Source organism: Mauremys reevesii, linkage group 1 (assembly GCF_016161935.1).
Source record: "Mauremys reevesii isolate NIE-2019 linkage group 1, ASM1616193v1, whole genome shotgun sequence".
NCBI classification, from domain to species: Eukaryota; Metazoa; Chordata; order Testudines; family Geoemydidae; genus Mauremys; species Mauremys reevesii.
In genome coordinates this window covers 111,460,981-111,474,895 of record NC_052623.1, presented here as the reverse complement: position 1 = coordinate 111,474,895, position 13,915 = coordinate 111,460,981, and the positions used below count along the sequence as shown (strand labels likewise).

Sequence of the window (13,915 nt, the reverse complement as noted above, 5' to 3'; positions counted from 1 at the left end):
CGCCAACATAGCGCTGTCTATACTAGCACTTAATGTCAAAGTAAGCGCTAATGTCTATAAGCCCTTAGTGTTGATCAACCTACTTCTGTGGAAGAGACTGATTTGATTCTCTGACCTGGCCTCTTGCTCATGAAATTGGACAGCAAAGTGGGGGGTTTTTGGTGGTGGCACAATCAGCCCCATCAGGAAGGGCAAGCTTGAAGTAAGACCAACTTTTCCTAGCAGAATTGAGAAGCCCCAAGGAGGATTTGGGTCCCACATCAGTGAAAAGCTGATGGCTGGACTTTGGGTCATGTGGAGAAGAGGAGAAGGAGAAAATCATATTGGCATTCTCAGGACTCTATCCAGAGTACAATGGATGGCAGAGTGCATTTTACAGAGAGGACATTTCATACATTCCATTTTTATTGATTTCTGATATCTTTGTATTTCAATGTTCCAACACAATTTTAATGGTGTATAAAACCTAGATCAGCCAAGCTTAATGATGGCATTTTAGTTGAAAAAAAAATCCCAATGGACATTAACTTACCCTGATTCCAGTGGTTCCAGGGAAACCTCGTATGCCAGGTGGTCCAATTGCACCAGGATACCCCAGAATACCTGTCACTCCTTTAATACCAGCGTCTCCTTTCTCACCTTCAATGTGACTATTTGATCCAGGGAAACCTGGAACTCCTGATTTGCCAGGTAAGCCTGGCATTCCTTTACTACCTGTAAGAAAACCAGTACGAAATATAACATCAAGGGAGGTTCAGATGACAGGTAGTTCCATCCATGTAAAAACTTTCAGGTCAGCAGTATGTCTTCAGACAAAGAAATAGAGAGCCAGGACTATACAAAGAGACAGCACATTTTAAGCCCGTAGATACATTAGAATGTTTCTTACCAGATTAACCTATAAAAAGGAAAATGTCAAAATCCCTTTGAGGACACAAGGTAAAATAATGACGACTGTGGAAAAGACAGCACAGAACAGAATTAAAGATTCTGGTCTTGCTCTAACTCCATTTAAGTCAGTGGGTCTGACTCTTGGCTCTCTCAGGGCTTGTCTGTCTGACAAGTTAATGTGTAGCAAGCCAGGGGATGAATCCATAGCACGCTAGCTTACTGCTCACTACCAGTCTGGACAGACAAGCCCTTACACTGGTAGTGCCATTGTAGCAATAGAGTTACAGTGAGAATCAAGCCCTCCATTTTCATTGCCAGCTCAGCTGTGTTGTGCTGTAATACAACAGGAGGTGTTACATATTAAGGATGTGGAGAGGATAACTGAAAAGCTTCTGAACGATACTTAGTAACTGGTAAGTAATCATGAATATTAAATGATTGTTTTGTTGTTCTTACCTTTAAAGCCTACATTTCCTTTTAGGCCAGGGTCTCCTATATCTCCTTTCTCACCTTTAACCTCAAACAGCATGCTTGGCATGATCTTTGGTGGTTTTCCTGCTGGACCCTGTTCCCCACGGTCACCTAAAAATAATAAAGCCTAGTCAACTGTACTGTACTGAAAATTACAGAGAAATAAATTGAGCCAGCATGGAAACTTCAGCAGCTAAGAAAACTCTTTATAATATTAAATAAAAATACCCTAGACTAATACAGCATGAAGGCAGCATACTCAAACGCTAGAAGATATGAAAAATAAAACTTGAAGTTGAATGTACAAGCTTAACTCTGCCCCCCTTGTGCATATTAATTCCATTGCAGTCTGATTACGTGAGCATATACTACAGGGGTCGGCAACCTCTGGCACGCGGCTCGCCAGGGTAAGCACACTGGCGGGGCCAGGCCAGTTTGTTTACCTGCCACGTCGGCAGGTTTGGCTGATCGCGGCTCCCACTGGCCATGGTTCACCGTCCCAGGCCAGTGGGGGAGGCGGGAAGCCGCGGCCAGCACATCCCTCGCCTGCGCCGCTTTCTGCAGCCCCCATTGGCCTGGGACAGCGAACTGTGGCAAGTGGGAGCCACGATCGGCCGAACCTGCGGATGCGGCAGGTAAACAAACTGGCCCGGCCCGCCAGCGTGCTTACCCTGGCGAGCCGCGTGCCAGAAGTTGCCGACCCCGATATACTATTTCTCAGACAACATGGGAAAAACCTGGGTGCCCAAAGTCAGTCTAAGTAAGAGTGGCCTGTTTTTCATAGTTGCTGAGCACTCACAAACCACACTGAAGTTAATGGGAGCTAGCACTGCTGACCACTTTTGAATATCAGGCCATTTTTACTTAGGTGCTTAACTTTAGGCAACAAGGTTTGAAAAATTTGGCGTTACATAATATGTGATCATGCGTCTGACGAAGTGACTATTCACCCATGAAAGCTGATGCTCCAATACATCTGTTAGTCTATAAGGTGCCACAGGACCCTTTGTCACTTTTTACAGATCCAGACTAACACGGCTACCCCTCTGATACCATTTACTGTTGGTTACTCAGAGAGAAGCACTGTATGTTAGTTGTACTCTTTGATCTAGAATCCATTATCCTGAGAGTAATTTTTTCCTTTGGCCATTTGCTAAACTATCACAAGATATGTACTGCTAAGTTTTATAATCTTAGGTCCAGCTCATGACATTCCATAACCTTTGCTCCAGCACATAATACTCATGGTATTTTATACCCACTGCCAACTTCTAGTAAGCCTCACTCTGAGCCCTTAACACTTAATGCTTAAGACCTATGGCCAAGCCTATTTTAATACATATATTTTGGTTCTTCTACTTGCTGTTACAGCTGCAATTATGCCCATTCTTATTTCTATAAGTATGTTTAGCAGATAGATTCTATATTATCCAAGATCAGGGATCAACAGGCAACACTAAGAAAAATTAGAATGTCACCAGTTTAACACAGCTATATCTTAAAAACAGCTTGAAACTCCCTCTTCTCACCTTTGATATTGCAGGCCATCAATTCATAATGGGTTTATGTAAGAAACAATAGCACATGACATGGGGGGTATTTATACCAATCATGCACTGGGATGCATTGCTTCTCAGGAAGTACTACTATTTGGTACAACAACATAATAAGCCACTGCCTGTCAGAATTAGATAAACAAGAAGCCCAGAGATTTTCTTTATATATCTTTCAGAGTGAATTAATACAGTTCAGTCTGAAGCTTTGAAAAAACAGTGTTTATACTTTGTAGTAACCATGAGGACACCTAGTTCCATTTCTAGTACTATAGTTAGCTATGTTAACTGCCATTCATTCATGATACAAGAAGTCTTGGACTAAATTTAAGTGCAGGAAGGCTGGGCTTTTCCAGGACCTCCTTTGTAGTAATGATAGTGACTTTAACTCAAGAATTCTATGTCAAAAATACATTGTTTTAGCATTTACATCCTGGCAGAATTTGCTCTCACACATGTAAGACACAAACATTCAGTAATATTAGAAAATGCAGATATAAATACCTTTATGGCCTGGTTCCCCCGGTAGACCTTTAAAACCCTGATTGCCAAAAGAGCCGACTTCGCCTTTGAGTCCTTTCAGTCCTGGTTTTCCTTTCTGGCCTAACATACCTTTGAAACCTCCAATACCAGGTGAACCTTTAGCACCTTTAAAGAAATGGGGAAGAGAAATTTAAAGCCAAACCAAAACCAACATCATCTATTTTCTAAAATGAGTAGCTGTAAGATAAAGACACTCCCCCATTCCTTATCTCTACTAATAAAACCCCTACCCTCCCAATTACCCTGCCTCACAGCTTTAATGTTCTTTCCTTCAGCCTTCACATCCATATTCTTGCTAAATTTTGTTGTTTCCTTCTCTATCAAACCTTTAAAAATCTGTTCTTTTTCTCCATTCCTACCACTAAAACCCTCTCCATGCCGTGGTCATCTCTTCCCTTAACAAATAGAGCCTGCTCACAGCTAACTGCCCTCTATCTTAGGTTTCTGCCTTTGGTGTACCCAAAACAACACTGCTAAGGTCATTTTCCTCTCTGGCTATTCTGAGCACACAGTTTTTCCTCCAAAATTCCTCCAGTGGCTTCCCCTCTCCTCCTGCATCAAATTCAATCTACTCATCGTTACCTTCAAAACTTTGCACAACTCCACCCATGTTGTCTAAGCCAACACCCATTGAAGTTGATAGATACTTCCATTGCCTTTGCTATGCATTGGGTCAGACCTTTATTCTCTGCTTCCATTTCTGCCTTGGTCCCACTAATTCCACACACTTGTCTATTTCCTCTCTTTCAAATTCTCCTTTTTTTTTGCCTTCTCCTACTCTGGGGACACCCTCTATGCTTACAGCAGCCTGCTGGTCTCTGTATAACCACTACCCTCCCAATCCTTTTTTTCAAATCCCTTCTTAAAACCCATGTTTTTTGTGATGCTTTCCTATGCCAATCACTTCAGTAGCAAAGTATCTTTGTGCCTGTTTTCACTGGAGTTGTTGTCCCATGTTCAAATTTAGGCCTAAAAGCCTTGTCCCCTTAAATATGTGTAAACTTAGATTCCAAAGCCTAAAAAAGTAACATTCAGAGAGCTGTCAGAGGTTTAAGAAGCCAAGAACTTGAATAAGATGAAATTAAATGTGACAGCTATCTCATCAGCTAGTGTAAATGGTATGACGACCTAGCTCTGAATCTGTACAGCAGAGAGAACACCCCTCAGCTAGGGATCCAGCTGAAGGATAGCTGAAGCTCAGCATCAGAAGGAACAGTATGGTGTAGCTATGAAGCACATTACAATAAGCTATTTTAAATCATGTTAGAACCCAGAGACATTGTGGTTAGACAACTGGTACCAGATAAGGTATCTCAAAAGCAAGATCTTTGCGCTAAGAGGAAAGTGGCCTGAATATTCTTTGTATTCATTGATATGGTTACAGGGAAAAAATATCCCTTGAATATTCAGTTAAGTTAAAGGATTTTGGGCCAAGTTGTGTCATGAAGGCACTGGCAGTCACTGGAAATGGTGTAGTACTGCAGTGCCCACAGAGGGAGCTCCATGAGGGGATGTGCCTTCCTCCCCTAGGTCCCTGGTGTGCAGGTGGTGTTCATCTGCTTTACCATCTATTTGGATGATGTAGCCTGATTCCCACTGTCTTTCTGGCCAGCACAGAAGCCTTGCCTCCTTTCTTTACCCTTTGGGATATTTGCACTCGTGGGAGCAGTTCTGGTGTTCCTCTTTAAATCACGATTTGAGGACTTCAATAACTCAGACATAGGTTAGGGGTTTGTTACAGGAGTGGGTGGGTGAGATTCTGTGGCCTGCATTGTGCAGGAGGTCAGACTAGTTGACCATAATGGTCCCTTCTGACCTTAGGTCTATGAATCTATGAAGGATGGAACTGCTATTGTGCCTGGCTCTTGTGTAGGATGCTGTAAGGTAACTAGGGAGGCTTTGTATAGCCTACTCTGACCTTCAGACCCATACTAGCATCAGGCACAATCTGTCTCTTCAGGTTAGCGATCCTGTTGAATGAAAGTTGACTTGAAGTCCAAAGTAATGCCAGAAAGAGAGTCCTATGCAGAGTTTGACCTCCCCAATGTACATTGTGACAAAAAGTTGTTGCCACAGTTTTGGGAGAACAACTTGTGTTTTGCTTCACCCTACCCCACAAGGGATGGAATTCTGATTTGACTAGCTTTTTTCTAATAAAAAATACCTATTGTTGGCATACAAAGAACTCTTGATTGGCTAGCGAGAGCGCCAACTTTATGTGAAATGAAGTGCTCTGGTAAACCTGAACATTGTCTCAATGGGACTGCTTCTGTGGATGGCATTGCTTGCTAGGTGCATACCTGCCAGCACGTGAAAGCTTTGAAATAGAGATTGTGGGGAGAAAAAAATAAAGAGAACCCTTTTAATTCCATTGAAATAAACTGGACTGGGAGTGAAGAAAAGGATTTTGGAAAGAATGAATCGTAAATAGTACCTATTTTTCAAAAGGAAAAAACAAAAAACAGGTATTGTCCCTCTCACACAGAGCTTTATCTCATATGCTTTCTCTACCCTCAAGCTTTAACTGCCAAGTACTGCCCGAGGAGAATAGTTATGGTGTTTCTGAAATATACTGAATCAAATTCTCTGTGGGCATAACTCTATTGACTAAAGCAGAATTACACTTGCAGAGAAATTGTTTAACAGAGACACGCTCTAAGCTATTGTATCTTTCTTAATGTATCTATCATTTTAAGATCTTACCTTTTAACCCTGGAAAGCCAGGCATTCCGTCTATTCCCGGGAGACCAGGCACCCCAGGTGTTCCTTGTACTCCTTTGTTACCGAGTTCACCTTTGTCACCAGCCAGACCTTTCATGCCCACTGGACCAGGAAAACCTTGGTCACCTTGATCTCCTCTGGCACCAAGTGAACCTGTAACGATCAATGGGAATAGGAAGATTAGATACAAGTTTTTGGACTGGAATGTCATTTTTACAAGTTGTGAGGAAAGGTGAAAGAATTCCATTTGCTCAGTGCAGATCTGCAAATTTAGGTATGAACAAAGAGCAACTACTTACAATTAAAACTTTTTTCTTAGTAAAAATGAAAGCCTGATATTGCAGAAGAGATGAGGCCATCTCAACGTACAAACGGAATTGAAACACAGAGAGATTATGTGACTTGTAAATGTCACACACACAGAGTCTGTGTCAGAGCCAGTAATTGAACCCTGATTATCTAAGGGCTAGTCTAGTGACGTAGCCACAAGACCATCCCTCCTCAGTGAAAAAGTATAACTCTCATAGGCATACAGTTATAGGTTAACATGAGAAAAAGCAAGTCTGTGCAAGATAGAGAAGTTTACAGGAAAAATTCCTCACCAACAAATCCTGGTGAGCCAGTTCTGCCGGAAGGTCCTTGCTGTCCTGGAAGCCCTGGGAATCCATGCAATCCTGGTCGTCCTGGCAGGCCAGGCAAACCAAGAGGACCTGGGGGTCCTTGCAGTCCTTTGGGTCCTGGAAAACCTGGCGTACCATCAGCTCCTAAAATATCATACTAAATTAATTAATTCTAGGGTTCTGATATCATCTAGAGTATAGGTTTATTAGACAACATTTTTATTAATCAATGTGCATATACCTTGCATAGTACAGTACTCACATTTCAGAGCTAATTATTTTCCATCAGAAAAGATGACTTTGGAAAAATCAAATTAAAAAATTGATTATTAATTTTTTTGTAATTTACACTGAAAATTGACTAGCTACTTCAACTTTGGAACAGTGCTACATTGGCAGGGATATGATCTAGTAGGTCTTTTCCATTTCTATGATTCTGCCATTCCCTGTATTCCTATACCAGAAATAACACTCAGCATAATTTCTAAAATAACATTTATGTATTTTCAGAAGTGGACAAAGTCAGTCTGACAATGGCTCTTTGTTTCATGCTGTGGTCATTGTTACGAGATTCAAACCATACTGAGACACAATGGGCCTGTTTCCAGTGCCTGGTGCATTGTGTGGCCATTTACACCTCTGCAAGATGAGAGCAAAGTGGGTGTAAAATCCCTACTAGGACAGAAAGGTAGCATTTTACACCCACTCAGCAGCAGTGTGAAAGACTGCAGATTCACAAGGCAATAGTGAATCAGGCCCAGTGGGTCTGCTTTTCTCTTAGTTACTTTGTTTACACATCCATGTAACTCAATAGACTTAAATGGAGTTACTCTTGCTTTACATCAGTATTACTGAGAGGAAATTCAGGCCCAAAAGTGAGAGTTTTATTTGCGAGATAAATAAGAGAGAGATTTCCTCTCTGAAGCATTAACAATTTAACCACCACTGATTTAAATAGTTAAAAGCCATCAGGGGACCACTGACATCCACCACTGTGTCTCTTTAACTCTCCAGCCCAGGGTGCCTTTTACATGGCTTTGCTTGTGAAAAGCAGCCTCTCCAGGCTCGGCTCACACACAGCCAGTAGCATGGAAAGTCACTCCCAGCAAAGTTACATGATTGCTTTCCCAGACACTCATAAAGTGCCCAATTGCTACTGAAAGTCAGTGGGAGTTGGGTGCCTAACTCCGATTTGTGCCTTTGAAAAGCTCATCACAAAATTTAAGGTGTTAGCTCTTTGTGAGGGAACCATGGCCCAGATCCTCAAAGATATTTAATCTTCTACCTTCCATTGAAATCAATTGAAGCTAAGAAGCTAACTGCCTCTGAGGAGCAGGGCCCATGCTGTCAAACTAGCATGCCTTAAACTTGATCTGAAGTGGCTGGGAGCACTAATTCCATATTCTGTTCTGTGCTTTCTGCTGAGTTTACCAGCAAGGGTTTCCACTGTGATGTGGAGACCTGGGAGCTTAGACTGTCAACTCTTTCCCCCATAGGAGTCTGAAAAGCCATGAAAGAGTGAAGACTTGTGTTCACTACTAAACTAAGACAGATTTGAACTGGTGACATAGAAGTAAAAGGCTCAATATCTCATTATTAAGGCTTATGTACTGTGTGTTAAAATTAACTCAAATTCGGCATCAGCAGCTCCTGATTATGTGGCACTCTGGAGCAGCAGACTGGAAATTCTGTCACAGCTTCAGGTAAATTCAAACCCAGAGTGTGACAGACTGTACCCCATGTTCACCACTTTTACAAGACCATGATAAATTTTGTGCAAGCTATGCCTTGTGAGGTATCCTTTGAAAACTCATAATCTGCTGAACATTATTGTTCTGGTAAAATATGTGTATCAACATAGTATGTAAAGTTGTAAGATTCTGTTGTATAACATTGCTGTAACATGCTCCAAGTTCTTCAGAGACAAAAGACACATTGACACCATGGCCAGCTATCAGCATAATCAAATGGACCATCATGAACTATCACCTGGCTAAGCAGCCATTCTTTGGCAGGAAGAAGGGTAGGGGTGAGAACTTTATATATTGGCAAAGACACAGCTGGGGTTTTCCTTGTAAACAGACTGACTGTCACCTGAAACCCAGCTGAGATAATCCTCCAAGAGGGGAGGAGAGTATAAGATTGAGAATCAGAGGTCACCGAATCACCTCTCTCCCCCCTCATCTCCACTTACAGCAACAACGTTTGAAAGACAAAGGAAACATCAATGAACTTGGGGAGGGGTCCAGTCCTGGCTGAAAGATCCAGCCTGACTGCTGTAAGATTATGGTGGGAAAACCTTTTTTGCTTTTAAGTTCACTTAGTTTGTAAAGTTAGGTATTAGTTTGCGTATTATCTTTTTATTTTTTTGTAACCCAGTTCTGACTTTTATGCCTCATTACTTGTAATCACTTAAAATCTACTTTCTATTGTTAATGAACTTGTTTTATCCAGACCAGCATGTTTAGACTGAAGTGTCATCTCCACTTGAAATGACAGGGTCTGTCATTTTCCGTTGATGAAATGAGGGCCTTTCTATGAGCTTCTATTGTCCAGAAGGAGCGATCTGGGAAGTACAAGATGCACATTTCTGGGGAAAGCCTGGGACTGGGAATTTGCTGGTGTCGCCCTGTATGTAATTCATGAGTGGCTGGCCAGAGCATTCATGTAATTCAGCTGGGAGTGATTTTGCATGCTAGAGGCTGTGTGTGAGCATGACCAGGAGTGGCTGTTCTCACAGAAAAGCAGTGTAAAAGGCACCCCACACTGGAGAATTGAGGGGACACAACAGTCCAGATTTTACCCTGGGGAATGTCACACAGAGATTTTAATTGAATTAAACAGGAAAAGTGAATGATGGAATCAGTGCCGTATCCCTTCTGTTATTTATTATGGGCCAGACTTTATTGCCCTTATTCCTGTTGAGTGGTACCACACTTTGCAAGTCAGCCCATTAACATCAGTGGGACAACTTGTGAAATATTGTACCCTCTCTACTTCATTAAGACTGGCAGAATCTGGCCTTTTGATATCACAATTTAGTTGATTTTACTGTGTCCTGAGTTTTCAGTATGCGGCATTGTAGAAGCTGCTGGGGGAAGCTGGAGGTTTTGGCGGCTAGGTAGGGGACACTTGTGTCTTTTGGTACCTAGAGAAGGTATGGGAGCTAGTTTAGGATTGTGGGATAAATGAATTATTTGGATGTACCGCTAACCTGATCAACAGCTCTTCTGCATACAAATAGAGCCCTTCCAATTAAAGCTTTATGAAATCTGGCTGCATTCATGCCTTTCCTTTTGCTGAAACATTACTTTATAACAACATTTACCTCTAATTCCTGGTACTCCGTGATCTCCTTGTAGGCCTTTCAATCCTGGGAATCCAGATGGTCCAAAATCTCCTGGGGTGCCTGGTGCTGCTCCTAAAACTTCACCTGCAATTCCTTTTGGTCCTATAGGCCCTGGGGCACCTGGTTTTCCTGCATTGCCTGGATTCCCCGGTAGCCCTGGTAGACCTGGTGGGCCTCCATCTCCCCGGGGTCCAGTAAAACCTAAAGGCAAAATGACTATCACCATGTGGCTATCCACGACCAAAACATTGTATTAGATATTAAAAGTGTCAGATGCACCATAATAATGTCAAATATTGTATCAAATAATTTTTATTTTTGTTTAATCCCACAGACTTGTTGCTGTATGCTAATGCAGGAAAGTCTGTTTTATTGAAATGTAAAGCAATTGTAGGGTATATAAACTGTCAAATACAAACAGTGGGTACATTTAGATGGGATGGGATCTGAGTTACTACAGAGAATTCTTTCCTGGATGCTGGCTGGTGAGTCTTGCCCACATGCTCAGGGTTTAAGTGATTGCCATATTTGGGGTCGGGAAGGAATTTTCCTCCACGGCAGATTGGCAGAGGCCCTGGTGGTTTTTCGCCTTGCTCTGCAGTGTGGGGCACGGGTCACTTGCTGGGGGATTCTCTGCAGCTTGAGGTCTTCAAACCACAATTTGAGGACTTCAATAACTCAGACATAGGTTAGGGGTTTGTTATTAAAGTGGATGGGTGAGATTCTGTGGCCTGCATTGTGCAAGAGGTCAGACTAGATGATCAGAATGGTCCCTTCTGACCTCAAAGTCTATGAGTCTATTTATAAAAGCACCTCATTGACCTAGGGGCTAGATTCACAAAGGAACTTAGGCACCTATCTGCCTCTTTAGGTAACTAAATCCAGCATATAGGCACCACCGACATTCACAAAACCACTCCTCAGCTGCTGCCTAACCATGTAGGTGCCTAAATCGCATGGACAGGCAAAAAACCACCTATACCCTGATGCTGCCCCACATCTAATGGGCTTCTTACAGCTTTGCTCATGCCTAAGTCCTAGCCAGATTTTCCAGTGAGGCATTCCCTGCCTACCTTGCCTGCAGGGCCTGATCCAGTATGCATGCTTAGAGCATGCCTAACCCACCCCCAAAATAGAGCTAGGGTGATCAGGTGTGAATTTTTTGGGGCTGGCTGACAAACACGTCACTCAGAATGTCCAATAGCACAGTGGCTAGGGCACTTATCTGGGACCCACATTTGATCCTCATTCTGCCTGATTGAAGCAAGGACTTGAGCCTGGATCTCACACATCCCCATGGAGCGCCATGACCAATGGGTTATAGAGTTAATTTGTTAGTTTTTCTTTCTTGCTCTGGCCCAATTAATATTTAATTATCTGTACAAAGTGTAGCAGCTCCAACAGGAGAGACTGAGAAAGAGCTACCCAAAAATACCACCTAGCAGTGTGATTGTGGGAGATCTGCGTTCAAGACCCTGCTCTAAATCAGGCACAGTGGGGGTTTGAAAATTGGGTGCCCTAATCACTGGCCATCAGCTATAAGAGGGTGAGGGGATGTCTCTCTCGCTGTTCTTTCCCTGAGAAAAGGCTGACCAGTACTTTTGTGGATGTTGGCCTAAGGTGCACCCCTTTCCTCTGCATTGACTAGCGTAGGCAACTCCCAGCTCAGCTTGGGGCTTCTGTGAATCCCTTTCTTAGGCACCTAACTCTCCCCATAGAATTCATGGGGAGCCTGAGTGCCTAACTAAGGGCTGTGAATTCAAGTGGGTGGCAGGGCACCTAGGAGTTTGGCATTGCAGTGCTTACGTCCCCTTTGTGAATCTAACTAGCCCTTAGGAGCCTAAGTCCCACTGAAAGCTGTCACTTGGGCACTTTTGAAAATTTTACCCCACATCATCTTATTACAATGGGGCAATAAAAGTTATTGTAAACAAAAAAGCTGGTTTGCTAAGCAACATGGGTGGGATTTTCAACTGCACATACATGATTTAGGAGCAAAAGTGAGAATGACATTAGGATTTAAATTTCTAAAACCACATAGACATGAAGATCTCACATTAGGTCTTTTTTTCCAGTGAATGCTTGACTGAAATGGTGCAAATGACTTTTGCAAAGTACTCTGGGGAAACTCCAGTCCCCACTTTCTCCTGCCTGATTATCTTGGCTGACCATGGTCTGTCCCAGCAGCAGGGCAAGAATACTCCCCTCTAGGTTACAGGTCAAAAGAAGATCTTCAATGAGGAAATTCCAAGGAGCTTTCATGGACCTCAGCGAGGAGGACAGGAGGATCCACATCACCCCACATGACCCTCCTGTCTTGCCCTTTCACACCTATGTGTGCCATGTAGGAAAGCCCTGCAGAATTGGATTCCTAGCAACGCAGGAAGATTTCCCCCGCAGGGCTGCCACTCCCACAAATCTTGTTCCTCAGGCAGTGGAACTTAGTTGTTTTCACTGCCAGAGCCCCTTCTCACCTTCAAAGGTAGGGACATCATTTGTTCTGAGCTGCATTTAGGTATCCCTCGCCAAAGGATGCATTATGCAGTAGTTTTGTTTTAAAACTATATTAACCATCAACCACTCAGACTCACAACAAGCTGCTCATACCAACATTCCCAAAGACACCAAAATAACTAAATAAAATTATATTTAATGAATACAAAAACAGGTGTTTGATGCATACTCAATACAATACACGTAAAAGGTGTTGTAGGTACTATACACTTGTAAACACTGTACTTCCAAATGGGGATATATTCAGCCACCTGTGGGCGGGGTGCATATTCAGCTACTGGATTGTGAACCTATGATATATATAAGTTCTTGTCCTGGTGTGTACAATGTAATTCGTGTTTCTGCTACTAAGAGTTAAATGGATGCATTCATAGGTGTCTTTTCCTCACTTATGCATTTTGTTTCAGAAGTGTAAGTATGAACATGCTCCACCTGGAGTGTGAAAATATCTCACTACTGAAGTATCATTGTTTAAAATCAGTGTTATGGTATTTTACTATTATCTTTATACCTCTGCACTAGGAGAAACTTGGAAAAGAGGAAAATTGATATTCTTTCATAATTATGTACAAACCACATTTTCCAATGAGAGAAACTTTTGGCTTCACAAGATATCTTAGGTTGATGTTATATTATTGTCTGAATGCTGAAGGGAAGACAAATTAATATTTACACCTGGAATAGCATGCTGAGGTTCCCATGACTACAGCGAACAGATCAAAAGTACTCAAAGAATGGCTAGTGACTTCAAGATACCTCGAGGACCTGGTAATCCTTCACGACCTGGATCACCTTGTGAACCTTTTAGCCCTTGGAATCCATCCAGACCTGGTTCACCTGGAATCCCTTTAGCACCTTTTGCACCTAAATTATGCATAAAAAAGTAACAACAAATCAGATCCAAACACAGAAAGTAAATATATGCATAAATGCAGACAAATATGCTAATAAATATCATAATTATGTATCTTAAGATTTAGGGATCAACTTTTATCACATTTTGTCTTCAGTGGAATTTATGCACATGCTTTGAAATATTTTACACCCTAAATTTATCATTATGAATTGCAATTTACTTTGTTGTCTCTTCCATTGCACAGTAGTTTTTTTGCATTAATTTGCTAGCTCTGACAAAATAGTATGATGTTTCTTAGATGAAGAATCACTTTACCTTATTTATTGATAAGAGATTATTATTGATAGCTAAAGGTTTTTTATTTCTAGAGTTGCTGATTTTAAAATTCAAGATTGTT

The 13,915-nt window shown here is 42.0% G+C and overlaps 1 protein-coding gene across 4 annotated transcripts in view; it reads right to left on the bottom strand.

Annotated features, from left to right (window-relative positions):
* Window positions 1–13,915, bottom strand: part of COL4A2 (collagen type IV alpha 2 chain) — a 216,200-nt gene that overhangs the window by 27,406 nt on the left and 174,879 nt on the right. For all 4 annotated transcript variants that reach the window (XM_039517786.1, XM_039517789.1, XM_039517800.1 and 1 more), the window contains exons 28-34: window positions 13,419–13,526; window positions 10,128–10,349; window positions 6,782–6,943; window positions 6,162–6,332; window positions 3,420–3,563; window positions 1,348–1,473; window positions 533–714 (exon numbers count right to left, since the gene is read on the bottom strand). In XM_039517786.1, coding sequence (XP_039373720.1) covers window positions 533–714; window positions 1,348–1,473; window positions 3,420–3,563; window positions 6,162–6,332; window positions 6,782–6,943; window positions 10,128–10,349; window positions 13,419–13,526 — 1,115 coding nt within the window. The remainder of the gene's footprint in view (window positions 1–532; window positions 715–1,347; window positions 1,474–3,419; window positions 3,564–6,161; window positions 6,333–6,781; window positions 6,944–10,127; window positions 10,350–13,418; window positions 13,527–13,915) is intronic.